This window comes from Meles meles, chromosome 13 (genome assembly GCF_922984935.1).
Source record: "Meles meles chromosome 13, mMelMel3.1 paternal haplotype, whole genome shotgun sequence".
Taxonomy (NCBI): domain Eukaryota; kingdom Metazoa; phylum Chordata; class Mammalia; order Carnivora; family Mustelidae; genus Meles; species Meles meles.
The window spans coordinates 34,447,980-34,475,614 of NC_060078.1; the positions used below are offsets into that span (position 1 = coordinate 34,447,980).

Consider the following 27,635-nt stretch of genomic DNA (forward strand, 5'->3'; position numbering starts at 1 on the left):
AACAAACTTTGACTTATATAGTATAACAATGTGATATCTAGTAAGATTTAAGCATTTAAAATGAAAGATAAAACATTTTATACATGGACACAATGTAAACGTCTAGCAAAACTTGAAAACAATGGCAAAAAGCTCGGGAAAAGGATGATTGGGAATTAAATATCCTAAGATCATTCTTTGGGAAGGAGGTAAAAATATTGACTCATTTTAGATTTTTATGAGACTGATGAACTGCTAACTGTGTGAAGAGGACAGCTTTTATTTTAGATTTTTAACATGCCAAGTATGAATGCTAAAATATTTAGGGTAACCTCAAAAAGAACAGAGTGCATAACCTTCACAATTAGTACAGGGAGTAAGAAAAAGGTAGAAAAAACTAGCAATCTCCCCCTCCCCCCCCAAAAAAAGATAAGAAACAGGGAAAAAATAAGTTAAAATTATAGGCTATATGGAAAATAAGTAATAAGATATGAAAATAATTCTAGGGGCATCTGGGTGGCTCAGTTGATTAATTGTCTGACTCTTGATTTCCACTCAGATCGTCATCTCAGGGTTGTGGAATTGAGCCCCAAGTCAGGGTCTGTGCTGAGTATGGAGCCTGCTTAGGATTCTCTCTTTCCCTGTCCCTCTACCCTTCCCACTCTCTCTAATAAAAAAGTAAAAAAATTCTAAAAAATATAAAAGGATGGGGTGCCTGGGTGACTCAGTCTGTTGGTGTCTGCCTTCTGCTTAGGTCATGATCCTGGAGTGCTGGGATCGAGCCCCATGTCTGGCACCTGTCTGCTTCTCTCTCTTCATCTGCCCCTCCCCCTGCTCTTGCTCTTTCTCTCTCTCAAATAAACGACTAAAATCTTGAAAAAAAGGGAAATAATTCTAAATATACCAGTAATATTAATAAATTTAAAATGGGCTAAATCATTAAGTTAAGAGTTCTTAAGCTGGATTAAAAATATATAGCTATATATTATATAAAAAGATAATTTAAAACATAATGACAGAGAGATTGAAAATAGTCCAAGAAAACTGATTTGGAATGTTAATGTCAGACAAAAGAGACATTAAGGCAACAAACATTATTGAAGACATAGAGAGGTGTTACATAATGACAAATAGGATCAGGTTATATAATAATTATAAACTTATATGTACCTAAAGGTTAGCTTGGAGCACGTGGGTGGCTCAGTTGTAAAGTGTCTGCCTTTGCCTCAGATCATGATCCCAGGGTCCTGGGATTGAGCCCCACATTGGGCTCTCCGCTCAGCAGCGAGTCTGCTTCTCCTTTTCCCTCTGTGATCTCTCTTTTGGTCTCAAATAAATAAGTAAAATCTTAAAAAAAAAAGTTATCTTCAATATGTATAAAACAAATAGAACTACAAGGAGATATAGACTAATCTGTTGTTATGTTAGGAAGTTTCATCACTCAGTAATTGATAGATGAAATAGACAATATCAGCAAGGATGTAGAAAATTTGAACAATTTTAATTAACAAGCTTGAGCTAATGAAATATGTAAAATATTTCACATAAAAATTGGAGCATATCCTTGTTTTCACGCACACATAGAAAATTTATAAAAATTGATCATGTGTTAAGCCATCAAGATAGCCTCAACACATTTCAAAGCCATGTTATCTTACCGGCCATATTCTCTGGCATGATGCATGTGATGATAAATCAATAGCAAAAAGATAACTAGAAAAGCCCCTTATTTTTTGAAGTATTTTTTAAAATATCCAAACAATTCATGGTCAAAGATGTCATAATGATAATTATTTAGAGCTGGATGACAACAAAAATGCTACCTGTCATAACTTTTGGGGCCCATAAACACTAAAAATTAAAAACAACAACAACAACAACAACAACAAACTACCCACAACGTTTTCATTAGTAACAGGAACATGCAAATTAAATTCACAATAATTTAGCATTTCACAATGACCATGTTGGCAAATTTAAAAATTCACAATGCCAAGTGTTGGTAAGATTGTGGAGCACTTGTGAACACTGCTGTAACCACTTTGGAAAACTGTTTGGTTTTCCTTGGTTGAATTGAATATATGCATTTTATCCAACTCAGTTTTCCACTACTAGATATGCTGTTCGCGTGCACCAGAAGCCAGTACAAGAATGTTCAAGGAGGGGTGCCCGGTTGGCTCAGTTGGTTAAGCGACTGCCTTCGGCTCAGGTCATGATTCTGGAGTCCGGGGATCGAGTCCCGCATTGGGCCTCCAGCTCCGTGGGGAGTCTGCTTCTCCCTCTGACCTTCTCCCCTCTCATGCTCTCTCTCAAATAAATAAATAAAATCTTAAAAAAAAAGAAAAGAATGTTCATAGTAGTAGTATTGATATAAACACCAGTAAAAAACACAATAATCAGAAGTCAAATGGGTAAATAAATTATGGTATATCCATACAGTGTATGACATATTAGCTATAGTTCTCAAATTGTAATATTGAACAGAAGAATAGTCACAGAAGCATATATAACAGTGGAATTACACTTACTTAAGACTTTAATATAGACAAAACTAAATGATGCATTGTTTAGGTATGTATAGATACATAGGTGCTGGAAGTATAGAAAAAATTAAGAGACTAATTAATAAAAATCAGGAAATGATTAGTTGTGGAAAATAAGGAACTGTTGGTTAGGGTAGGGCTTCTAAAGTACTTGGTAATATTTCATTTCTGAAGTCTGATTGTTGTGTATGTGGTATTTGAGCATAATTGTCTAACGGTCTTTGTGTAATTTTATTTTGCAATTAAAAAATATTCTTAACTTCATTAATAATAAAATAAAGGCAAATTAAAACTATGTTGAGTAAAAAGCACATACAGAATAGGGGGAAATATTTGCAAATTATATATCTAATAAATATTTAATACTCAGAGTATATAAATAATTCAGCAACTCAACAAGACAGACATCCCAATTAAAAAATGAACAAAGGGGGGGCCCCTGAGTGGCTCAGTAGGTTAAGCCGCTGCCTTCTGCTCAGGTCATGGTCTTAGGGTCCTGGGATCGAGTCCCACATCGGGCTCTCTGCTGAGTAGGGAGCCTGCTTCTCTCTCTGCCTCTCCCTGCCACTCCGCCTGCTTGTGCACTCTCTCTCTCTCTGACAAATAAATAAATAAAATCTAAAAAAAAAAAAAAGAACAAAGGACTTCAATAAACATTTCTCCAAAGAAGATATATAAATAGCCCACAGGCACATGAAAAGTTGTTCAACAGCTACAGTCAGTAAAGAAATCACATCAGAACTACAATGAGATACCAGTTCATACCCAGTAGGACGGGTTTAACCCCCCAAACCTTAAAAACCAAAAAATAACAAGTGTTGGCAAAGACGTAAAGAAATAGGAACTCTTCAACAAAGCCAGTGGGAATGTAGAGTGGTGCAGTTGCTGTGAAAAACAGGTTGGCACATCCTTAAAAAAAAATTAACATAGACTTCCGCTTGTAGGTATATATCCAAGAGAAATGAAAACCTAAATCCATGTGGAGATTTGTGTATGACTGTTAGTAGCAGCATTTTTGCCAAAAGGTGGAAATAACCCAGATGTCCATCAATACATGGATGGATAAGCAAATTTAAAAATTTTTGCATATGCACATATAAGATATTATTCAGGTATGAAAAAAACAAACCACTGACACAGGCTATCACCTGGATGAACCTTGAAAGCATTTATGCTCAGTGAAAGGAGCCAGACACAGAAAGTCACATAGTCACATGTTTCCTTTATATGTTATATCCGGAATAGGTAAATTCGTAGAGACAGGTAGCAAATTAGTGGTTACCAGGGGATGGGGGGAGAAGGGGGAAATGGGGAGTGATTACATAATGGGATCAGGGTGCATTTCTGAAGTGATCAAAGTTTCGATCCCAGAGAGAGGTGGCAGTTGCTCATCACTGTGAATACACAAAATGCCATTGAATTGTATGTACCCCTTAGACAACTAATTGTATGTTATGTGAATTTCACCTTTATTAAAAACTATATTGAGATCCAATTTTGGTCTATCATATTGGTGAGGATAAACTTAAGTTTGACTAAATGCTGAGTTGTTGAGACGGAGGAAGCAGGTACTGCTGTCATCCATTGTGGGGGGGAATGTAAATCTCTGTGGAGGGCAGTATGGCAGCATTTGTCAAAACTGTGTCTACACCTTCGATTCAGCAATTCCTTTCTGGCCTGTGTCCTACAGATATATACCTTTTACAATGACATTTTTCACAGTGATTTATGTAGCAGGCTAATAAATTATGGACTAGTTGTATTGTTACATTAAAGAATGAAGAGGCTCTTTATGTACTTTTATTAGAATATCTCTAAGTTAAATTAAGTTGGAAAAGCAGAATGCAGAGTATGTCTGGTATGATCCTATTTGTTTAAAAAAGGTAGAAGCCTGTTTTTGTTTCTGTATGCATAAAGTGTCTCATTTTGAAGAATACAGAGGAAACCCATAACATTGGTTGCAAGTAGATGGAATTTGAATGCCTAGGAGATAGTGGAAAGAGGGTGGTTTTTCACTGACTCATAAATATGAATATATATATTCTGTAAGTTAAAATTAAATTAAAAAATTAATTTAAAAATTAAAAAGGAATAGTAAACAACCAGTCCTTTAATACTGATCCAAAACCTTAGCCGTGAGGTCTTACTCTTCACTGATTCATTCATTCATTCATTCATTCATTGTTACATATGATCGGGTTGTCTATGTTATTAAACTGTATTAACATTGAACTATTAATAACTGGTCCAGTTATTAATGCTAGTGATGTTTTAATTAACAATATAGTTTTACAGGGTTGTTTTCAAACAGTCCAGTGGATTTGTCAAGTCCATTTAGCTAGATGAATGGGAAATTTATGCATTACTTCATACTTTTTGTTTCCTCCTAATACTTTGTGTTATCCAATTATTAAATTTCACTTAACACAATGCTTTGGCTTATTAGTTCCAGATATTAAATCCAAAACTGTTGTCAATGACTTCCATTCTTTGAATAGTGTCTTTTAATGGCAATGTGTATAGGGTGAGGAAGAAGAAAACAAAGGAGTTGCAAAGATGTATAGCAACCTAAAGTGAAAGGTCTAAAACATTTTGTCATCATTTTTTGTTGCCAAGATACAATAAAGAACAAGGGCTTAGTGCAGTGAATGAGGTAAATGAATGGATGAATGGATGTGTAGCCCTTAATCGTAGATTTTAAGAGCTAAAAAGTTAAGTCCATTTGTAAATTGGTCTTGACTGTTTTCCATGTTGAAAAAAAAGTGAAGGTGTCCCTTTACATTCTTTGCATTCGTATGTCCTCTTCTTCTGCTTGGTTCTGTCAGTGAGTTAACTCCATGTTCCTCCCCACAGGGTTGAGAACGCTTGCACCAAGCTCGTCCAGGCAGCCCAGATGCTTCAGTCGGATCCTTACTCTGTGCCCGCTCGAGATTATCTCATCGATGGGTCAAGGGGAATCCTCTCTGGCACATCAGACCTGCTTCTCACCTTCGATGAGGCTGAGGTAGGCAATCTGAGGCCCATGCAGACCTCTTCCAGACAAAAGTCTTATTAAAGACAGTCTTAAAGGTAATAATGGAGGATTGGTCATGGTTTAGGATGAGAAAATGTTGAATAGATGCCCAGCTGAATTAGCACATTTTCTGCTTATTGTTCACTCACTTGACTAAAAACTGAAATATATTTTCAGGTTCGTAAAATTATTAGAGTTTGCAAAGGAATTTTGGAATATCTTACAGTGGCAGAGGTGGTGGAAACCATGGAAGATTTGGTCACCTACACAAAGAATCTTGGACCAGGTCAGTCATGTCCAGTTTTTCTAATACAGTTTTTTATGTCCATGTCTGATTGAGGTGAAAGGAGGACTCCCCCCTGCTTTTTGCAGAAGATAAGTAATGATGCATGGGCTTTGATGGTATCTCTGCTCTGCTGTTGGAGCTGACACTGTGTTTCTACTGAGGAGATATCATTGTCTCTGAAAGCTGAATCTGCTTTCTACAAATCCTGGCCCTGCCCAATGAATTAAACTAGACATTGCAAATGTCGCTGGAGAATGTAGGAAATACTTTTCTATTACTGTAATGTGTAAGGCCACCCTGAGTTCTGACCTCTCCATTCCACATTATATAGCATTCCTTCACTGCCTGCCAGCTGGCCTGTAGCTCTTAATGACCTCTTAGCTCATTAATTAGCCCGCCTACTATTATGGATTCATGCCCTAGCCTGGGGCTGCATAATAGAATGAGACCTAGGAGGAGAGAAGAACTGCTGTGGCTAAATCTCATTTTGAAAAGATTGTTTAGTCACCTGAGGATTGAATGTTCAAAATACATGAACAGATACCAGCTTTTTCTGTGAGAGCCACGTGCCATAACCTGGAGGGTTCTCAAAGTATGACTGAGACCAACGAAAAGACACATCAGATGTTTAACTTGTCGGTATTAAAGATCACATACCACCTCATAAAAGCCTTTTGTCTTAGGTAAAATAGTTCTTAACAGTATTTTCCTGAGGTTCGGATATAGTCATTCCGTAAACTTAAGGCTTTTTTTTTTTTTTTAAAGATTTTATTTATTTATTTGACAGAGATCACAAGTAGGCAGAGAGGCAGGCAGAGAGAGAGAGGGGGAAGCAGGCTCCCTGCTGAGCAGAGAGCCCGATGTGGGACTTGATCCCAGGACCCTGAGATCATGACCTGAACCGAAGGCAGTGGCTTAACCCACTGAGCCACCCAGGTGCCCCCGTAAACTTAAGGCTTTTAAGAATTTCTCTGAGCCGTCCTTGAAGATCAGCAGGAAATGCCTTTAGAGCAGTGTTCCTTACACTTTCCCATAGCATTGGGAAAAGAAGTTTATTTCTTCAAATCAAATCTTATGCAGAATCCCAACATATAATAGACAAAAATGGAAGTACTCTGGATGGAGCAGGGAGGGGCAACCCTTCTGTGTCTACCCACCTTTGGTACCCCTTGATGATCTGTGAAACTACTTAAGAAATCCCATGAGCAGTTTGAAAACCAAAGCTTTAGACCATCACGTAGCACCTTTGAATAATAACCAAAATAAACAAAAAGGACAAGCAGTCTGATTCCAGAACACCCAGCTGCTTTGGATTGCTGTCCTAACTATATTCATTTTTATAATATTTGTTTGTTTCTAATTATAAAAATAGTACATGCTTATTTTGGACAAATTGGAGAGAACAGAAAAATATAAAGATGAAAACAAAACACATTATTGTAATTCTTAAGATTTTTTTTCAGCCCCTGGCTTCTCAGTACTAGGCTTGCATGAGATTCTCAAGTAAGCACAATGGCCAGATATGTGACACAAACCTCGTATGCGTGGTAACCAGGAAAAATGTTTCTATTTATTTTTCACAAATATATACTTATTTTTTCAGTATGTTTTTGTATTTGTGAATGTATTTCTGTCAAACGTGTGAAAATAATGTCATTTTTAGGATTTACATTTCATAAATTACCTTTAATTGAAAGGAATGAAGTTGCATTATGTTAGACCTGTTCAGAACATTTATGTCGTGAATGCTGCAGTTCAGTGGTAGTTATCTGGGCAATCAGTTTGGATTTTCATAGTCATCCATAATGAATTTAGGCTCCGAACACCACAGTCTGGGACGTTTCACTACTCACCCTGCACAATTTATTCCTTGTGCCTCAGGAATGACAAAGATGGCCAAGATGATTGATGAGAGGCAGCAGGAACTGACTCACCAGGAGCACCGAGTGATGCTGGTGAACTCCATGAACACTGTGAAAGAGTTGCTGCCAGTTCTCATTTCAGGTATTTTCTGCCTGTACACGATCTTACAGAAAGAAAAAAAAGTCAACATATTCTAATCTCTGACGTTAATTTTCTTTTACTGCTTAGTATGTCCTTCAGGCTGGGTAAAAATGAGGCCTGTGGGTGTTATCTGATGACTGCCACTGATTCGCTAAGAACCAGTATTTTTCTCCTGAAATGCTCTCCTGCTCCTGTTCTCTGTTTGAAGCTGCCTTTCTTGTTGCCTCGCTCTGTTCTGAATTTCTAGTAGGCCCCTTTGCTGGGAGGTGGAATATCTAGAAACTTTAGTCTTGGACATATGAAAAATTTTTAAAAAGATTTTATTTATTTATTTGATGGAGAGAACATTAGCAGGGGGAGCAGGAGAGGGAGAAGCAGGCCCCTCACTGAACAGGGAGCCCGATGTGGTGCTCAATCCCAGGACGCTGGGATCATGACCCAAGCCAAAGGCAGACGCTCAACCGACTGAGCCACCCAGGCGCCTCTTGGACATAGGAATTTTTACACTTTTACTTGTGTTATGAAAAGAAATTAGGAGCTGGAATGGATATTATAGAGCACTACAGGATAAAGAAGTGAACCCAAAGCCCTTTTCAGTGTTATGCTAACACTGTTTTTCCTAAAAGAAATTTAACTGTTCTTTATATTACAGAGCTGGTGATCTGTACCACATGGGACCACGTCCCAAAGGGTAGAGCTTCATGGCTCCTCTCTCAGCTAGCCAAAGGAGCTGTACTCATTGGGTGGCTGGCTGGTCTGTACCAGACACCTCCTGGCTTACATAAGTTATCTTAATCAAGTTATGGGTTAATTAGCTAATTATCAGAGTTATAATTAGTTAATAATAGTATATAATTAGTTAACTAATAATAATTAGTTAATAATAATAGTTAATTAGTTTATTTTCAGAATCTTATGAGACATGTCCCTGTCACCCCCAGCTCCTGCCTTCCTGCTTTGGCGTTTCAGAGAGTAGCTAGCAAAGAAGAGGTGAGGGTAAGAGCTCAGAAAGCTCTTATGTGAACTAGAAAACAAAAACAAATTTGTAAGTAGAGTCTTAAAATCTCCACGGGAAATATGTTTTTGAAGCCAGTTTTTCTGTGATAGAGAAAGCTTTTGGAGTAAGATTTCTTTCTGATCTGGCTGGGTAACTCAATAAAGCGTTGATCAGTCTTTGTTTTAACAATTTCAGTGATTTCTTGAGAAGATCTTCTCTTTCTCCCATGCTTCAAATTATTATTATTATTTTCTTCTTTACTCTTGGGGGTTAGAAATTTCCTGCTACATGTTGAGAGAAATTCTGGAAGAAAACTCGATATGTTGGGATCTTCCATTAGGACTGGGTTCAGTGGGATACTTAAGAGTTTTATTGACTATTTTCCTCTTGTCCTCTTAGGTGTGTGTTAGATGGGGCCACTGTCAGGGCTGGGATGATAACTGATTTAGAAAGATATCAGATGTTTTGTGATTATAGGTCATCAGTATATGTGTGTTAGATTAGCTCCCTGATCATGTTTTTTTTTTTTTTTAAATATTTTATTTATTTGACAGAGAGAAATAACAACAAGGCAGAGAGGCAGGCAGAGAGAGAGGAGGAAGCAGGCTCCCTGCGGAGCAGAGAGCCTGATGTGGGGCTCGATCCCAGGACCCTGAGATCATGACCTGAGCCGAAGGCAGAGGCTTTAACCCACTGAGCCACCCAGGCGCCCCCCTGATCATGTTTTAGTGATGTCTTGTACCTTAAAGTTGCTGATATTGGAACTTTTTTGGCACACTTGCAGTGTTTTTCTTTGTTTTGTTTTTAATATATTCTTTTTGGTTGTTGTTAAGATTTTATTTTATTTTTTTTAAAGATTTTATTATTTATTTATTTATTTGACAGAGAGAGAGATCACAAGTAGACAGAGAGGCAGGTAGAGAGAGAGAGAGAGGGAAGCAGACTCCCTGCTGAGCAGAGAGCCCGATGCGGAACTCGATCCCAGGACCCTGAGATCATGACCTGAGCCGAAGGCAGCAGCTTAACCCACTGAGCCACCCAGGCGCCCAAGATTTTATTTTTTTTTTTAAGATTTTATTTATTTATTTATTTGACAGACAGAGATCACAGGTAGGCAGAGAGGCAGGGAGAGAGAGAGAGGGAGAAGCATTCTTCCTGCTGAGCAGAGAGCCTGATGCGGGGCTCGATCCCAGGAATCTGAGATCATGACCTGAACCGAAGGCAGAGGCTTAACCCACTGAGCCACCCAGGCACCCCAAGATTTTATTTTTTTAGGTAATTTCTGGCACCCACTGTGGAGCTTGAACCTATAACCGCAAGGTCCAGAGTCACATGGTCGAGACTAAGCCAGCCTAGTATATTCTTTTTAAGATCTTAGAAACCTAGCACATGTATTTGAAGTATGGACCAACTTGTGAGAATGTTGCTCTACAACAAGATTAAATTCCCAGCTTAGTTTCTGATCATTTGTTTATTTTTTACAGCTATGAAGATTTTTGTAACAACTAAAAATTCAAAAAACCAAGGAATAGAAGAAGCTTTGAAAAATCGCAATTTTACTGTAGAGAAGATGAGTGCTGAAATTAATGAGATCATTCGCGTATTACAACTCACTTCTTGGGATGAAGATGCCTGGGCCAGCAAGGTAAGTGTTACTGGATGAGAAATAAACAAACTCCCAAATTCTCCTCTCACCCTTTATCTTATGATTGTGGGTAGCGTAAGACCTCTCAGATACGATGAAATAATTTCTACTTCACTTTTCATGGGTTTCATGGGTTACTTGCTGCTTTTGCAAACTCCCTTTGCTCCAAGCTAGAACAAATAAATAGGTATGTGGGGTTGAAGGTTGAGATGTGTAGCTTTTTCCTCCAGCTGGACACTCATTGGGCTGGTGGAGGAATTTTTGTATGGGGATACTCCCCTGGGTGGGAACCCTGCCTTTTTATGTGGGTGGTTGTTGCCAGGTGACTAAGTAGGATACAGAATATGACTGTGAATTTTATGGAAACTTTTCCTTAGCTAATCTTTGACCTAAGAAATCTACAGGGGAAACTCTTGGCATTTCTAGGTGTGTCCATTTGTCATACCATTTTCCTTAAGGAAAGCTTAATTAAAATATTAGTTTTCGCATTCGTCATTGAGTTTGAGGGGTCCCCTCACTCTTTATCTTGAATTTCCTACTGGCCTCCACAAGAGTTGGTGGATTCCTTCTAGAGCCTCGCAGCAGTGGTCTTATGTGGCTGCTACTCTGGTCTACTTCTCCCTGTCTAGTGACTGGGAGAACAGAGGCACTTGGGTTTACACTTTCCTTGTAGGCCCAGGATATGAGCAGTAGGGGAAACACACTGTCTCCAGGATCCAGGATTCCCCACGTGTGACCCAAATGGGCCCCCCAGCAGGCTGGTAGCAAAGAGAGGATTTGTTGTATGACTTCCATTAGGTACCCAGTAGGGCTGTGTTTGTTCTCCAGGACACCAATAAGGTAAGATCAGAGCCAGGGTCTGAAAATCACATTGCCCAGAAAGTGAATCTAAATATGCAAAGGAAATTAGCTTCTCTTAACTCTGGATTTGTTCACAGAGGCACAAAGTTCTTGAATGAGTTTTAAGACCGTATTTTAAATCTAGACGGTGAAATCGTTTTAAGTCTTTGGTATTTTACTTAATTTTGCTTTTGCATATTTGTCAACTTTCACTTTCCAGTTATGACTTCTTTATGCATCTTTTTTTGTTCTCGTTTGTTTTATTTTTTTTTCTCACATTTAGAAGGTAAGCTTTCTCTTGCCCTCTAGTCTCTTTTCTGCTTCAAAAGAGAAAAAAGCATGTCTGTGAGGTTTTCTTGTGCTGTGTGCTGTGCATTTTTCCGTGTGCCGGTGTGTAACACTGTGCTCGAATATTCGTCCGAGTGTCGTTTCATCTGGGACTCGGGGCTGTGCCGGGTGGAGTGACTCTGGCTCACACTGAGCGATTTCTTTGGGGAAAACAGAAGAAAAGACATGACAATGGGATATCAGGCTTTCTATATTTGGTGGGTGCTTTCATCTTTTTGAACAGGCTCCTGAGAACTGTTTTGGCCAGGTCATTCCCACTGATTTCATTTGAGGGGCAAGTTTCTCTCAGTAAGCTGGGTGACCTCCAGGTGGCCTGTGTGGACTCTGCTCTTGGGAAATGAAACTTCCTGCCGATGTCATCTCTCTATTTGCATTTCCTCCCAGTCTCCTTTGCAGGCTCTGGAATTTTGCTTTTGGAGATGGGTCATTGAGGTTTTCAACCCATTGTGAGAATGAATAGGCTCAGGAGTTTAGATGGGACACCTGTCCTTCACAGTGATCCTAGCCTGCAAAATCAAAAGGGGACAAGTTAAGTGTATCTAAAGTTTCTCCTAACATCAGTCCGTGGTTCACTGCATGTTCTGCTAAGCTGTGAATCAGCCATGGTTCTCTATGACCTCACCTTCCCCTAACCTAATCTCTTTCCTTATTCTCTCTCCTTTGCTGCTTCTAGCAGATGAGAAATAGCAAAAAAAAAAAAAAAAAAAAAGAGGAGCAGGCCTTACACTCTCAATGTTTATCTGTGTTTGGAGGAGGAAAGTTAACCATCATCTAGTAAATAGGGGTTGCTGAGCTTTATTTAGTGCCAGTGCCATTGAGAGATGCTTCTTTTTTTTACAAAAAATGTGGTCAGTTGAGTTTTTCAGGACAAGGATGAGGCACCTGGGGAGATACACAAGGGAAACTGACCTGCTCCCTGCTGTGGACATTCTTGTAGCTGTCTCAGTTTTATGCTGATCTGAAAGGAACCAGACTGTTGATAGGTTCTGCAACCCTTAACCATCAGAATGAAAGAAAGGAAATAAAATTAGTTCGGCCCAAAGCAGCTCAAGTACATAATGACATCAGAATGAACAAGAAATGTTTATTTTTAAATCTCATTTTGTTTTTGTTATACATTTACCTGGTTCAAAAATCAAAATGCTATAAAAGATACACATGACAAATCCCACTTCCTACCCCATCCCCATCCACTCTATTTCCCCCTCCCCTTTAAGTGTGATTGTTTTTATTAGTTGTGAGAGTAAGTCGAAAAAAATTTTTTACCTTGAAAATGGAAACCGGTAACTAGAATTTTGGTTATTTTTCAGTTTAATAACATTATGCATCTTTCGCTGCTCGACCGTAAGCAGTAAATTAATCAGACCTTGTGTCTGTCTTTTCTGGGTCCCTTTTCTATTTAACACATGCTATCTTTTACCTCCTCTCGACCCTACCAATTAAGAATTAACTTTGTCTTACCATACTTGTTTCATGCTTCCCCATTGGTGCAGTTTTCTCCTGGAAAGTGATGGTTCCTCTAGAAAAGTGGGGGAAGAAAGTAAGTGGAAAAATTTTTGGTAAAAGCGCGTCTTGCCGAGTAAGTTAAGTTTTTAAAGAGGCAATGCAGTGGGTGATTATTTTACCTTTTATACCTACATTCAAATGACAGAGTTACACATTTAAAAGTATACTTTGAGTTTAAACAGCTCATTTTGTTTTGGAAATAACAATTTTCAAAAGAAAAGAAAATAACAATTTTCCCCTCCTGAAATAACAGTCATCGTATAGTGATCATTAAAAATTAATTTAGGATACATTATGAAACAAACAAATTTGTGGATTACACACAATTCTGATTCTGCCCTTTGTAAATTTAGCAATCTATACTTAATCCCTCTTGTTTTTATATTTATATTAGTTGTTTCTTGATGCATGCTGAGAATTAAGAGGAAGTGAGAAAAATTTCAAGCTAAGTATTTTTTGAACCCTATGTAGGGGCTTCTACAAACTGCACCTTGAGTCAATACTTGCTGTTATTCGGAATTAGTTCTTGTGGTGAATTCCTGGCACTGAGGGCCTTGGCTGGTGGTGGGCTAAATGTAGTGACTGATTCAGATGTCTTGCACAGAAGACTTTTGTAACCTACCAAAGAAGGAAATATTGGTTAGAACATGTGAGCCTCTAATACTTGTTCTTAACTACAGACAGCTGAGGTTTCAGGGTTGATTTATATTTCATTTTTGAAAAAATAAGTATGTGAGGTTTTTTTCTTTATTATTAGAATGTCTGCTATGAAAATGAAATGTGATTTAAGATTGAATCACTTAAAGTGATTCTACTTTAGGTGTTTTATTTTTATTACCAAAATATAATTGACATGCAATGTTTTATTAGTTTCAGGCATACACATAGTGATTTGACAATATGTGAGCTTCTTAATGAGTCTAGGAGTGTTTTATTTTAGCAGCTAATATAGTAAACGACTTAGCTCTTGGAGTTCAATTCAGGCATTTATGATATTTTAGCTCCTCCCCTCAAATTGGAGAAAAGCCCAAAATGTTAGAACAATTGACATTTCCCTTCTGATCCAAGTGATCGTTCAGTTGGTACATCTGATTGTTCACATACAGTTGGCATTGAATTTTAGAGCTGGGAAGGTATTCTTAAAGAGGAGGAACTAAAGCCTGGGAAGGTAACTTACCAGAAGTCTCAGGGATAGAGAACTTTCTCTCGTCACTTCAGTGTAATTTGTAAGATCTTGTTCTACTCCCCAGTTTATTCTTTCCAGAAACTTCTTTGTTTACAACACTGATTAAGGGGTGGAAATGCCATCAGAGTGGGAAGGGTAGGGAGGGAAAGTATCAGTGGGAAAAGGGAGAGTAGGTTGGGCAGCAAACAAGAGGGAGTCCTTAGTCCCATATTGAGATTTTTCTAGAGCCTGGCATTATAGGACCTCGCTTTTTCTACCAAAGTTCCATTTGATTATCTCTAGGAGGAAATCTGTGGTTCTCCGTACTATTCTGTGTTCTTTATATCTAACTCTGTATTACATTTTAGGAGTGTTTCAGCTCCTGGGAGAACATATAAAAAGGAGTTCTTTTAAGGTTGTCCTTCCACCTTTTGGTGTATGTGGGACAGAGCCAAGCCAGTGTGGTTTTTCATTTAAAGCCTGAGCTCCTAAGAGCTTTACTGTAAAGGGGACCTTGGAGGAGGTGACCAGATCCCTGCCAGCTGTCCCCAAAGCTGCATGCCTAGATCTGGTCTTTTTAACAATCACTCTTTAAAGGGCGGGGGGGGGGGGGGGTGGTGGTGGAGAACAACAGAAACGCAGAGAAGAGATTGGTGGAGACTTTTTCCTTCCCAAATTTGAGATTTTACAGAGAAAATACTCAAATGAAGATGTGTTTTTCTCTCCTATTTCATAACCCACATTGTACTCTGGGTACTTAGGCGTGACATGGTTTAACTGAAAGCTTTGTGGTACATAGTATGGTTGACCACAAGGTTATGGTTATTTCACTCTTTATAAATATATTTCAAAATTGACTTCTAGGGGCGCCTGGGTGGCTCAGTGGGTTGGGCCTCTGCCTTCAGCTCGGGTCATGGTCTCGGGGTCCTGGGATCGAGTCCTGCATCGGGCTCTCTGCTTGGCAGGGGACCTGCTTCCTCCTCTCTCTCTCTGCCTGCCTCTCTGCCTGCTTGTGTTCTCTCTCTGTCAAATAAATAAATAAAATCTTAAAAAAAAAAAATTGACTTCTAGTCCTGGTTGTTCAGTGAATTGGTTTATAGCATATCTAGGATTCTTACGCTGCTTATGACAGTTCTGTCAATTCCATAATAAATACCACCCTTCAAAAGAAGTGTATGAGATTCTTAGAAGACCAAAATATTTGTTCCCACAGACACTTTTTACTTTAACAGATAGGACATTAGAGTGTAATATGTTTAAATGATTACTCAAAACTTGCTCTGTGACAAAAGAATCTAAGGTGGTCCTTTCAGTTAGTGTTTCAAATGATCAGAATTGTTTAAAATTCAGGCTATTAAAAACTTTGGTAACTAACTGAAATTCCCAATTTAAAAAATGCAACTTCATTTCAACTTTGCCATGGGTCATTTTTAGGGAAAAATGAGCACCTCTTAATTTTAACTTACTGATGTCACATCATCTCCCACTCAGAAGTAAATTATTCACTTCCTGAGAATTAGATTTTTTTCCTTGAAGTATGGCGGCCATTCATGCTTTATTAGGGAGGAAAAAAATACAGTGATTTTTGAGGATACTGAATAGAGCAAAGCTAATTTTTCCATTATGTTCCAAATTGTTTTTGGGCAATGAAGAATAAAATAAGTCATTCTGGGTAGTGAGGTTTAGGATTTTGATTTCTAGAGCTTATTTTCTGGGCAGCATTAACCAAAGCCAAAATCAACAAGACAAATCCTTGCTGACTATTACAGAAGGTTAGAAGAATCTTCAGCCACTCTCTCCGGTAAAAGAACAAATTCATGAGTTTCATTTAATATAAAATAGATAGGTTTGATGCCAGCAAACCTGAGATCAGTTGAGTTTGTAGGAATGAGCCCTTGTTTCTTAATTTGCAAAATTAAATTATATTTAAATTTGAGGTTCAATGAAGTAATGAGGGGTAACAATATCTAAAACAGAACCTAATATATAAGAAATCCTCAATTAAAGTTAGTTTCCAAACTATTAGCCTTATTTCTTTTTTTATTTTTTTTTTAAGTAGGCTCCACGTCCAGCATGATGCTCAAACTCATGACCCCATGATCAAGAGTTGCATGCTGTACTGACTGTGCCAGCCAGGTGCCCCCAAATAGTAGCCTTTAATGCTAGAGTAGACACAAAATATTTACTCTTTGTTCCCCTTGAATTTAGATTTTTGAAATGAAATCAATCTCATTTTTTTCACTCTAAAAAATAATAATGTGTTAGAGAAATGGTTAACAGATTTTAAATCATTTTTACATGGATATAATTTCTCTTTAGAGTGTGCACATACCTGCCTCGTAAGAGATGCGAATTTTTTTCTTACTGTACCTAGACAAAGTCCTGTAATTTGTATTAGACCCTAAAGGCTGTCTAATTCTCTGAGGTTGGGAGTTCCCTGAGCCTCTCTTTAAACAAGTATTGATTTGGGCCTTGCTAATCTGGAATCAGGCCAAAGCCGACAAAAGGCAGGGTTTGCTGTGCAGATTAACGTAGGACAAGATGGAGGAGGAGGAGATAATTGAGCCATTTGAGAATGAAAGCACTTAAAAAATGCCATTTGTCTACTTGCACTAGTTACAAATGGATTTCAAAATAGATACTCAATGCCTTCTTTTGAGAGATAACCTCCATAATTCCATATAACTTGATAATAAAAAATAATTTTATTTACATTTTTTTTCAGTAATTTAATTCATTTCTGTTAAGTTGCCGGAACTGAGAATTTGCTGTTTAGAAGCCTTTGATAGCCGAGGCTAAAATAGGAGAACGATCTGTTTCTGTTTAGATTGGGAAGGAGGAAATCCTAAAGCTGAGCATCCTTAAAATTTGAATAGGTCCGTTGGAAAAGTTGTGGTCAGGCTACTAACCTTAAATTAAGCCTCTGAGCGCTGTCCTCACTTATTTTGTCCTAGTGCTGGGTCTTTTTTGGATCAGAAGTGGGGATGCTCCTTGTGCCCCCGTGTGGAAGAGTAGTGGTACCACACCTTTAAGAACCCCAGTTTTGCAAGACCAGAAAGTGAAAAAATAGTTAGGGATTCAGGGCATTGCCTAAAATTCAGAGGTTAACTCTACTTCTGTGCATAGAACTCTGTAAGAGCCAGTTCTCTAGAGCAGAGGGAAGTTCAGTTGTCTTTTTATTTTGTTTTGTTTTATTTTATTTTATTCTATTTTATATTTTAGAGGGAGACAGAGAGTGCGAGCAGGTAGAGGGGCGGAGTGAGAGGGGAGAGAGAATTCCACCCAAGCAGACTTGGTACAGAGCGTGGAGCTCGACTTGGGGCTCGACCCCAGGACCCTGAGATCATGACCTGAGCTGAAATCAAGAGTCAATGCTTAACTGACTGAGCGACCCACTCACTTGTCTTTTAAAGTGTTAGAGACTTAACGAGATAGCCAGCCAGTCAGTTGTGCAAGTGAACACATGAGTATTTATTATATTGTTCTCTACATTCTTCTGTATTTTAAAAACTTTAGCAAACAATTGGCGTATTTTTTTTTTCCTTTTTTACAGAGAGAGAGAGAGAGAGATTACAAGTAGGCAGAGCAGCAGCCAGAGAGGGGAGGAAGCAGGCTCCCTGCCAAGCAGAGAGCCCGATACGGGGCTCGATCCCAGGACCCTGAGATCATGACCTGAGCTGAAGGCAGAGGCTTAACCCACTGAGCCACCCAGGCGCCCCCAATTGGCGTATTTTTAGTCTGCTTCAGCTTTTCACGCTTATGTCCTGGGTTTAATGCTAACCATTATGCATCCTGATTGTAAACACTCAACCGAGACCCACTTATTTTATCCTGCCTCTTCTTCTGCGTTAGGATGGTAAGGGAACCAAGAATGAGGAGAATGAGGAGGGCAGGGAAGGCCAGAATAACACTTTTTCTTTCTTGCATTACATGGAGTGGTTTATTTGCGGAATTAAAACTAAATTGCTAAATTAAAATTTTCACATTTTTTACCAGCCAGTAATGCCAAGTTTTTCAGATTAACTAAGTGTAGCGAAGCATCACCCAGAGTCCGTGTATTTCAGAGCAAGATGTAAAAGTACTGTGATTTGTGGCGCCACGTGCTGATGAGGCTTCCCGGATGCAGGGAGGGCTGTGCGGGGGGTTGTGGTAGATGACTGTGGAGTGGAAGGCTGATAACGAGGCATGTGACCACAGGGCTTTTTCCTGCTGCAGACACGAAGCATCTCGTGGCTTGAGTGATTTTTACCAGTTTTCACAGTTTAGCAGTAGAGAGACCAGAAAACAAAATAGAATTAACTGAAGATTTGCATGCACCATGCTGCATTTTGACAGAAATAAGCATTCTGGTGTGATGAAAGTATTTTCAAGGCTGTCGTAGGACTACCTTAGCTATTGTATGTTAAGTGCTGTAACTTTTCCTCTGTCTTACTTTGTATGATGGTATCTCTGTTTTTGCAAAGAAAATAATTGTATTTCTCTTCAAAAGGACACTGAAGCCATGAAGAGAGCATTGGCCTCCATAGACTCCAAACTGAACCAGGCCAAAGGTTGGCTCCGTGACCCCAGTGCCTCTCCAGGTAATCCTCTGATTCTGCTTTTCTGATGGATACAATAAAAAGCTAAAAATCAAGCAAAGAAAGAAAGAAAGAAATGAATCTTCCCATAATCTCATAATTCTGAGATAACTACTGTAAATTTTAGGAGCATGCTGCATGTTCTGGTAGTTTTGACTCATTGAAGCATTACTGGTCCTTAGAAGGATAAAGGACAATGACTAGTCACCCCTCACCATGGAGAAATTAGCCAAGCTGAACTGGGCATTCTTTGCCAGATTCTTGGTTCACTTCTTCTCTGAATTGGAAAGGTAATTATTTTGAATAAAACCTCTTCTAGTCCCCATTGGGCAGATTTCCATTTATGTCAAAAAGTACTTAATTAAGCAGATTAAATGGTGATGCCAATAAGAATTAGAAAGCAAAGTTGACTTATATAAGGACCCAAATGGATTATTGAGCTAGGTTTTATGGATTTTCTAATCTAATATTCAGTTTTAGATTAATATTTGAATGAATGCGAAAAGCTTAATGGACGTTAGAGGTGCTAAATAGTATTAAGTGAGTAGAGCCTATTTTTGTCATCCATATTCTCACCACAAGCTGCTTATCATCCTCAGATGGATATGATTCCAAGTGTCTTTTTTAGAAGTATCTGTGGTTGAAACCTCACCCTCTGGTTTAAGGGCACTGCTTGGCTGTTAGCGATCTTATGTATCGTCTTCTATTCACTTGTCTTGTCGTTTAAAATCATCCATTCCTTCATGAATGAGATGACTTGTAAAGCATCCTTCCTAAATAATTAATGCATCAACAGTGTAGATATTGAATATCTCTTTATTTTAGGGGATGCCGGTGAGCAGGCCATCAGACAGATCTTAGATGAAGCTGGAAAAGTTGGTGAACTCTGTGCAGGCAAAGAACGCAGGGAGATCCTGGGAACCTGTAAAATGCTGGGGCAGATGACTGATCAAGTGGCTGACCTCCGAGCCAGGTAAAGTTGCTCTGCTCTTACCCTAGTTAGGTGACGGATCGGGTGGAACTCTCGATAGAGTGATTTAGAGAGCAGGTCTCTGCTAATTTTACTATGTTCTTTTTGACTAATGGATAATACAGATTATTATATTCCGTTCTTTTGAGATTGAAGTGAACTTTTCCTTTGATAAACTTTTAAAATAGGCAGATGCCTTGTAGTAAAGTTGAAATTGGAATAGAAATCTAGTATCTTAGTTTCTAGCCATAGACTTATGATGAATAAGTGGTGAAGTCTGGCATGCGTAGGCATATGTTTTATGAAGGATGGATAAAAAGAAACAGAGTGAAAACATTAAGTGGGTTATTGTGTAAGTTGGTTATTTCTAGGCTTTTTTGAGTTTCTATTTCATCATTATTCATTTGGTTTCATAATTCTTTTACTTACTTCAAGACTTGACTTTTAGAACTTTCCCGCTGTAAACAAAATATATAAAGTTTGCTATTAAGAAAACTCAGGATAATATAGGCTTTTTTGGAACTCATCCACAGCGTCAATGAAGTGTCTAAAAGATCCTCATTTTTACGGAATTTTGTAATATGAGCTTAGGGAAAAACTGAAATGTTGCTGAGATACTAGTATAAATGAAGTTTAATTTGGCTTTAAGAACGTCGTGAAACATTTTTGGATAATTAGAATGTACAGGGTCTCCACACAGACAGGCCTCAGTAATGCCCCTTGACACGTTACTAATGTACACTTAGACCTGGTTTCAAATGGATTAGCAGAATAGACTTAAGAAGCACCTGGTTGGCTCAGTCGGTGGAGTGTGAGACTCTGGATCTTGTTGTGAGTTCAAGCTTCATGTTGGATATAGAGATTACTTAAAAAAAACTATATCTATATCTCTCTATATATATAGTTCTTTTTTTTTTCAGTTTATTTATTTTTGGGTAATCTCTACACCCAACGTGGGGCTCGAACCGGCGACCCCAAAACGAAGGGTCGCACACTCCACTGATTGAGCCAGCCAGGTTCCCCAAGACTACGAGTTCTTAAAGGAGTGTTTCATTAACCTTCTCTGGGTCAAGGTAATTTTTATAATCTGATGAAAGCCATTAACCTGTACCTAAAAAGAGGACCATAAACATGCCATATAATAGTATGTATAATTTCCAGAGGTTCGTGGATTCATGGTAGGGCTAGAAGCTCTGGGGGTTTCAGGTCAAGAGTCTCTACCTTGTAGGGAGAAGGAACTACATAAATAAATGTGATCTCATTGAGCTCAATGAGCCTTTTTCTCCTGCTGGGAAGCAGTCTCCCCTGTCATGAGCTTGACAAGAACTTTACAGAAAGGACAAAAAGGAGTTCTGTTCCTGTTCGGAGAAATGCCAATGCAGCTTGACAAGATTCTTGGCTCTTCTGATTTCTCACTGCTGGCTCTTTTGTCTGCAGCCTTTTCACAGTGTGGTAGACAGTTCTCACTTGGAATTCTCAAATACACAGTTGTATGTGTTTAGAGAAAGATGAATTTGAGCAAGAGAACAAGGTGGTTGCTGTATGGGACCGATCGTAAGTCTGTAAAGAGAAAAGACTCACACAGTGATGAGGAGTTATGGGCCTGCTTCACATTGGAGCCTGCAGTGTCCTTTCCTGATGAAAGATTAGGAAGCTATCTCCCTATTAGCCTTTCTTCAATGTGCCTCCATGTTTAACATTTTCGTGGCTGAGGCTCAGCAACAATTTCCTCATTGATAAGCTTCTTTTCAGTCACCTAGGGTTTCTAGGTTGTAAGGATCTATTTTTCCTGCCATGGGACTCAGTAAACTTTTATTTTGAATGAAAAATTATGTAGCCCAGAAATATTTTTATATTTTCACAGTCGGACTTTTATACCAAAAAGGTTTCTCCATCATGAATTACTAGAGTTGGAGGAAAAAAGCAAATTAAATCATAAAAGGTCCCAAAAGTCTTCCATTCCTCTGCACGTAAAAGGGAAGCCTCAAGTAGAAGTACCTGGCAATTAATGTGATTGAGTTCATTATTTCAGATACTGGTGTAGATGAAAAATAAAGATGAATTTTAAGAGGACAAGTAAATGAATGACAGGTCCATGCTGCATTTAAGAGAAGCAATGATGTTTTGGAGTTTATCCTACTGTCAGAAGGTCAGGTTAGGAATATAAGCCTTGCCATTCTACCAGCTGATAAAGTTGTCACCCTGTCGTGGAGAGTTTACTAGGCCAAGAGGATTAAAACACCTGAGCTTATGAAAAGGTAGCAATTCTTACTTCATTATTGAACATTCTCTTACAAAGAGAAAACAAGTGTCTAATAATGCACATCACTTTTAGTAGCCTACCACTTCTGAAAGAGGAAAACAGTAAAATTAGTTCTTCAGGAATTTGGGGGGGGGGAACCAGTTTCTTGTCAACAGTGCTTCCCCCCACTCCGTACCAACTGTTTTGATATTATAGATTGCATAGGAGTAGAAGGTAGACATTTAAGATTATTAGGTTTATTATAATAATAATGAGACTTCAATAACAGTAGTAGTCATATATTTGTATTGCTTTATTGCCGTAGTGTTTCCAGGTTAATCCTTTTGCTTAAAGCCACTCTGTTGGGTAAGCAGGGCGAGAACTGTTACCTCCCCACCCCTCATTTTATAAGTTAGAAAGCTGAAGCCCGTCGTAAACAAGGTTCATGGCTCCCAAGAGTAAGGATTTGAACACAGATCTGCTTGGTCCCAGTGTGGTGTGCTTTCAGTAACACTATGCATACTACCTCCTGAAACATTTTCAGTGTATACTTGCCCATAAATAAGACAGTCTAATGGGATTTTTTTTTTTTCCCCAAAGCACACATTACTATGGTAACAAACCCTCCATAGCAAGAAGATCACAAGCACATTTTCCCCCTGAAGTTCAGACTTGATTATGTAATCACCATCAAGAGGAGAATCATTATTACCAAAATTTGCAGGCTGGTCTTTAAAGTGGTACTGCCGTTCCAAAAAGCTAATGCATATTTTTAAAAGCGAAAGGAGAAAGTAGATGGTTTGGGTGTTTTGCTTTATTTCTGCATTTTCTCGTGCTATCCCAGATGTACTGGAGGAAAGGAGAAAGACAAGCAGGTTAACAAAAATGGCATATTTGTGCATCTCATGATATCTTGCCAGTAAGTATTTGAGAGAGTACAGTGACAACATCTGTTTTGAGCAGAGGACAAGGGGCCTCACCCGTGGCCATGCAGAAAGCCCAGCAGGTGTCGCAGGGTCTGGATGTGCTCACAGCAAAAGTGGAAAATGCAGCTCGCAAGCTGGAAGCTATGACCAACTCCAAGCAGAGCATTGCCAAGAAGATTGATGCCGCTCAGGTAGTAATGATTTTCAGGAGAGGTGGGCAATAAATGACAAATGTTCCATAACTATCCTGCATCTCTGTCTGTCTGTTTCATTTACTGTGGGTGGATGATGGGTGTTTCTAAGGGATGACTGATTCCCTACAATTACCAATGTTAACACTTCTGCTCCCACCACAAGTTTAGACTCCTGTTTGTCTATACTTTGAAATAGAGATCTTAGTTTTGAATACTTTGCTTAGTTAAAAGGAAGTACTCTGAATACTGAGAGAATACTACTAGCTCCTGGTATAGATCACAGTGTACAAAACCGGTCTTCATCTTAAAATTCCCAGCTGTGTTTGGTCATAGCAATGCTAAAGGGTTAAAGTTTTCTGCTGCTGCTCTCCTATAAAATGATTTTCAGGCATTTCACAGAGAAACACAAATGTTTGGGAAGTTCAATTAATATATAAGTCCAAGATAAGATAAAGCTTGTGAAAGTGTTTGTGCTTATGGGGATGAAAATAAATCACTTATAAGAAAATGAAGGATTGATTTGATTTTACCCGAGCTAAGAACCTGGGTAAAAGAATGAGAATCAGCATTATAAAAGTGATCACTGGTGTGCCTTGTGATTACTTTTGAAATCTTTCTGATGCCCTGGTTTATGAGGAGGTCTCAGTGTGCTTCTTTTCTGTTTCTGTGTATGTAGAATTGGCTTGCAGATCCAAATGGAGGACCAGAAGGAGAAGAACAGATTCGAGGGGCTTTGACTGAAGCTCGGAAGATAGCAGAATTATGTGATGATCCTAAAGAGAGAGATGACATTCTACGTTCTCTTGGGGAAATATCTGCTCTGACTTCTAAATTGGCAGATTTACGGAGACAGTATGTATTTAATTTCTCTCTTTTCTCCCCCAGGCACATAAATAGTTGAATGCTGTAGGTTAAGCGCATATATGATGTTATTCTGCTATATTCTCATTGATTCTGTGTGACATGGCTAGGTCAAATTTTTTTTTTTTTTTTTTTTTAAAGATTTATTTATTTGACAGATAGAGGTTACAAGTAGGCAGAGAGGCAGGCAGAGAGAGAGAGAGGAGGAAGCAGGCTCCCAGCCAAGCAGAGAGCCCGATGCGGGGCTCGATCCCAGGACCCCGGGATCATGACCTGAGCCGAAGGCAGAGGCTTTAACCCGCTGAGCCACCCAGGCGCCCCGGCTAGGTCAAATATTACTTCTATTTTATTATTGACATAACTGAGGTTTAATGATTTACTGCTGGTTACATGGTTTTATTTTTATTTTTATTTTTTTTAAAGATTTATTTTTATTTTATTTTATTTTTTTATTTGACAGATCACAAGTAGGCAGAGAGGCAGGCAGAGAGAGAGAGGAGGAAGCAGGCTCCCTGCTGAGCAGAGAGCCCAATGCCCGGTTCGATCGCAGGACCCTGGGATCATGACCTGAGCCAAAGGCAGAGGCTTTAACCCACTGAGCTACCCAGGCGCCCCTGGTTACATGGTTTTAAATGAATAAATTTTGGATGCTAAGAACTCCTTTTTTGAGATCTACTTTTTATTTATTTATTTATTTTTAAAGACTTTATTTGAGAGAGCATGAGAGAGAGAGACCTTGGGAGGGAGAGGGTCAAAGAGAGAAGCAGACTCCCTGCTGAGCAGGGAGCCCGATGTGGGACTCAACCTAGGGACTCCAAGATCATGACCTGAGCCGCAGGCAGTTGCTTAACCATCTGAGCCACCCAGGCGCACTTACTTTTTAATTTCTAAGCTAGGACTTTCCCTGCTACATCATGTTTGTGGCATAACTGTTTCCCAGGCACATGAGGGAAATAATTTCTGTGCTTATCTAAGAAAAGATTCTGTGGAGGAGGGTGGGGCACAAGAAGACGCTTTCTTCTTTCTCCAGCAATGTTATTTCTTAGGCAAAAATTAGAAAAGATTCTTAAATACAATGTCCTCACCACAGCTGCTGCTTTTTAAAGACGTTCATGGCATCTACTTTGATTATATAGAAAAGAAGTGTTGCTTTTGTTCTTTTGATCGATATTTTTCTCTCTTAAACAAACTGCAGCACGTGCTAAAATAACGTTAAAAAAGAGTACAACGTCAGAAGTAAAAGTTGCTTCTTCCCCACCTCAGTCCTCCAGCCTCATTCCTTCTCCAGTGGTAACCATAGTCAAGTATTTTGTGAGATTTGGCTTTTCATGTAACTTGCATATTTCATTCCCTTTTCTTCCATGGGAGAGTACCTAGTCTTTCTTCAGTGACTGGTACCTTGGAGTTCTTTCAAGTCTCATGCTGACCAAGGGGACAATGTTGGTTAAGAAGGCACATTCCTGTGTAGCTCGGACTGTGAAATAGGAGATGGGTGGGAGCCGAGTACAGTTTAGGCAGGAAGTTACGATGGAGACCAACTTAAATAACAGCTCAAGTTTGATTGTATACTGAGCTCGATCATTTGAGGATCCCTGTTTTATACCTCAAATCTTGAATTGTTTAGGTGGAAAAAATAAATAATTTGACAATTGTAAAATATAATGTCTATAGAGGTAGATCTGTGTTCCTTACTATTAACCCATTTATATAATCTGTTTGCATTCTTATTTAAGAATACTCAAAGGAGAGGTGCCTGTGTGGCTCAGTGGGTTAGAGCCTCTGTCTTCAGCTCAGGTCAAGATTCCAGGGTCCTGGGATTGATCCCCGCCTCAGGCTCTCTGCTCAGCAGGGAGCCTGCTTCTCCCCCCACCCCCACCCGCCCCTCTGCCTGCCTCTCTGCCTACTTGTGATATCTGTCAGTCAAATAAATAAATAAATAAATAAAATCTTAAAAAAAATACTCAAAGGAGAAAATTTGTTTTAAAACCCTCCACAATTCCATATACATTCCAGGTTCTCATTACTGTTTCTTAATGATGAAGAAAGAATTATTGGTAATAGTGTTAAGGGCAAACCTCCCCATGTGGTCATATGCCATCATTACTTTTTTTTTTTTTTTAAGATTTTATTTATTTGACAGAGAGAGACAGAGCAAGAGAGGGAACACAGGCAGGGAGAGAGGGAGAGGGGGAAGCAGGCTCCTTGCTGAGCAGGGAGCACCATGCGAGGCTCGATCCCAGGACCCTGGGATCATGACCTGAGCTGAAGGCAGACCCTTAACCACTGAGTCACCCAGGCGCACGCCATCATTACTTATTACTATAACGTATGCATGTACATAGCTTCCTGGTAGCAGGAGCAGCCATGATCAGAGCCATGGTAAACACGTTCTTTGTCCAGCTTTATAATGGAGAAGATAGAGAAATTTAAAGTCACAAAGGAGTTCTTTTTTTTTCTTTTTTTAAAGATTTTATTTATTTGACAGACAGAGATCACAAGTAGGCAGAGCAGCAGGCGGCCGGGGGGGGGGGGGCGGGGAAGCAGGCTCCCCCCTGAGCAGAGAGCCTGATGCAGGGCTTGATCCCAGGACCCTGAGATCATGACCTGAGCTGAAGGCAGAGACTTTAACCCACTGAGCCACCCAGGCGCCCCACACAAAGGAGTTCTTAAGGCAGTCTCTAAATTAGTCATTTTGGCAGGTAGACTCATATGTTTATGTTTATTGGTGAAACAGATAAGATTAGCCTGAAGTTCTCTCGAAGTGGACTTTAGATACGAAATGCATCAGACTTTCTGTATGTTCATAATGGTTAGAATCTGAAGTCTTTGCAGTGGGATTTTGGGGGCAATAATCTCTCTTTGTGTTATATATTGTGGTTTTCTTTTTATTTCTGTGTTGATGCCCTTGTTGAAGTTCTTTGCTTGCAATGAACTAACTCAAGTAAAAAGTGGAAGTTTATTAGAAATATGTAGAGGTATCTAATGGAACTTAATCGTCTGAAGTATGGCCAGGTATGGGGGCAGCTCTAAGTTCCTTCCTCCATCTCTTAGTAGCTGTATGGTATGCTGTCTGCTTCACTCTGTGTGCTGACTTTGTTTGGGTTCTTCATCTAGCTTTGACCTACCATGTCCCAGGCTTAGTATAACTTTCTATTTCCAGATCTACCACTAGCTGACTATGCAGTGTTTTTGAAGTAGTGACTGTCCATGGACAGCCTACCCTAGAATCAACCTTGAAAGGGTTGTAAAAAATGTATACCCTGGGCCCCACACCAACATACTTGATCAGAATCTCTTGATGGTGGGTTTAACAATCTGCCTTTAAAACTAAGATTCTAGGTGACTCTTAGGCACACCGGAAATACGTGACTTGCTTGACTGTGGCCATGTTATCTTTGAGTTAGATAACCAGTTCAATCAGTTATGGCAAAGGGGAGAGAATTGCTTGATAGCAATGTAAGTATCTAAGAGGAAGGACTCGGGAGGTCAGGTGGAGTTCTTGGGTTTGAATCCTGAGTCCATCAAAGGAAGTGATAGGA

The 27,635-nt window shown here is 39.1% G+C and overlaps 1 protein-coding gene across 2 annotated transcripts in view; it reads left to right on the forward strand.

The window, feature by feature from the left end:
- VCL (vinculin) overlaps positions 1-27,635 on the forward strand; it is a 115,855-nt gene that overhangs the window by 61,832 nt on the left and 26,388 nt on the right. For both annotated transcript variants that reach the window (XM_046026930.1, XM_046026931.1), the window contains exons 3-10: positions 5,376-5,526; positions 5,713-5,821; positions 7,703-7,825; positions 10,307-10,467; positions 18,816-18,906; positions 19,729-19,876; positions 23,079-23,232; positions 23,912-24,087. In XM_046026930.1, the coding sequence (XP_045882886.1) occupies positions 5,376-5,526; positions 5,713-5,821; positions 7,703-7,825; positions 10,307-10,467; positions 18,816-18,906; positions 19,729-19,876; positions 23,079-23,232; positions 23,912-24,087 (1,113 nt within the window). The remainder of the gene's footprint in view (positions 1-5,375; positions 5,527-5,712; positions 5,822-7,702; positions 7,826-10,306; positions 10,468-18,815; positions 18,907-19,728; positions 19,877-23,078; positions 23,233-23,911; positions 24,088-27,635) is intronic.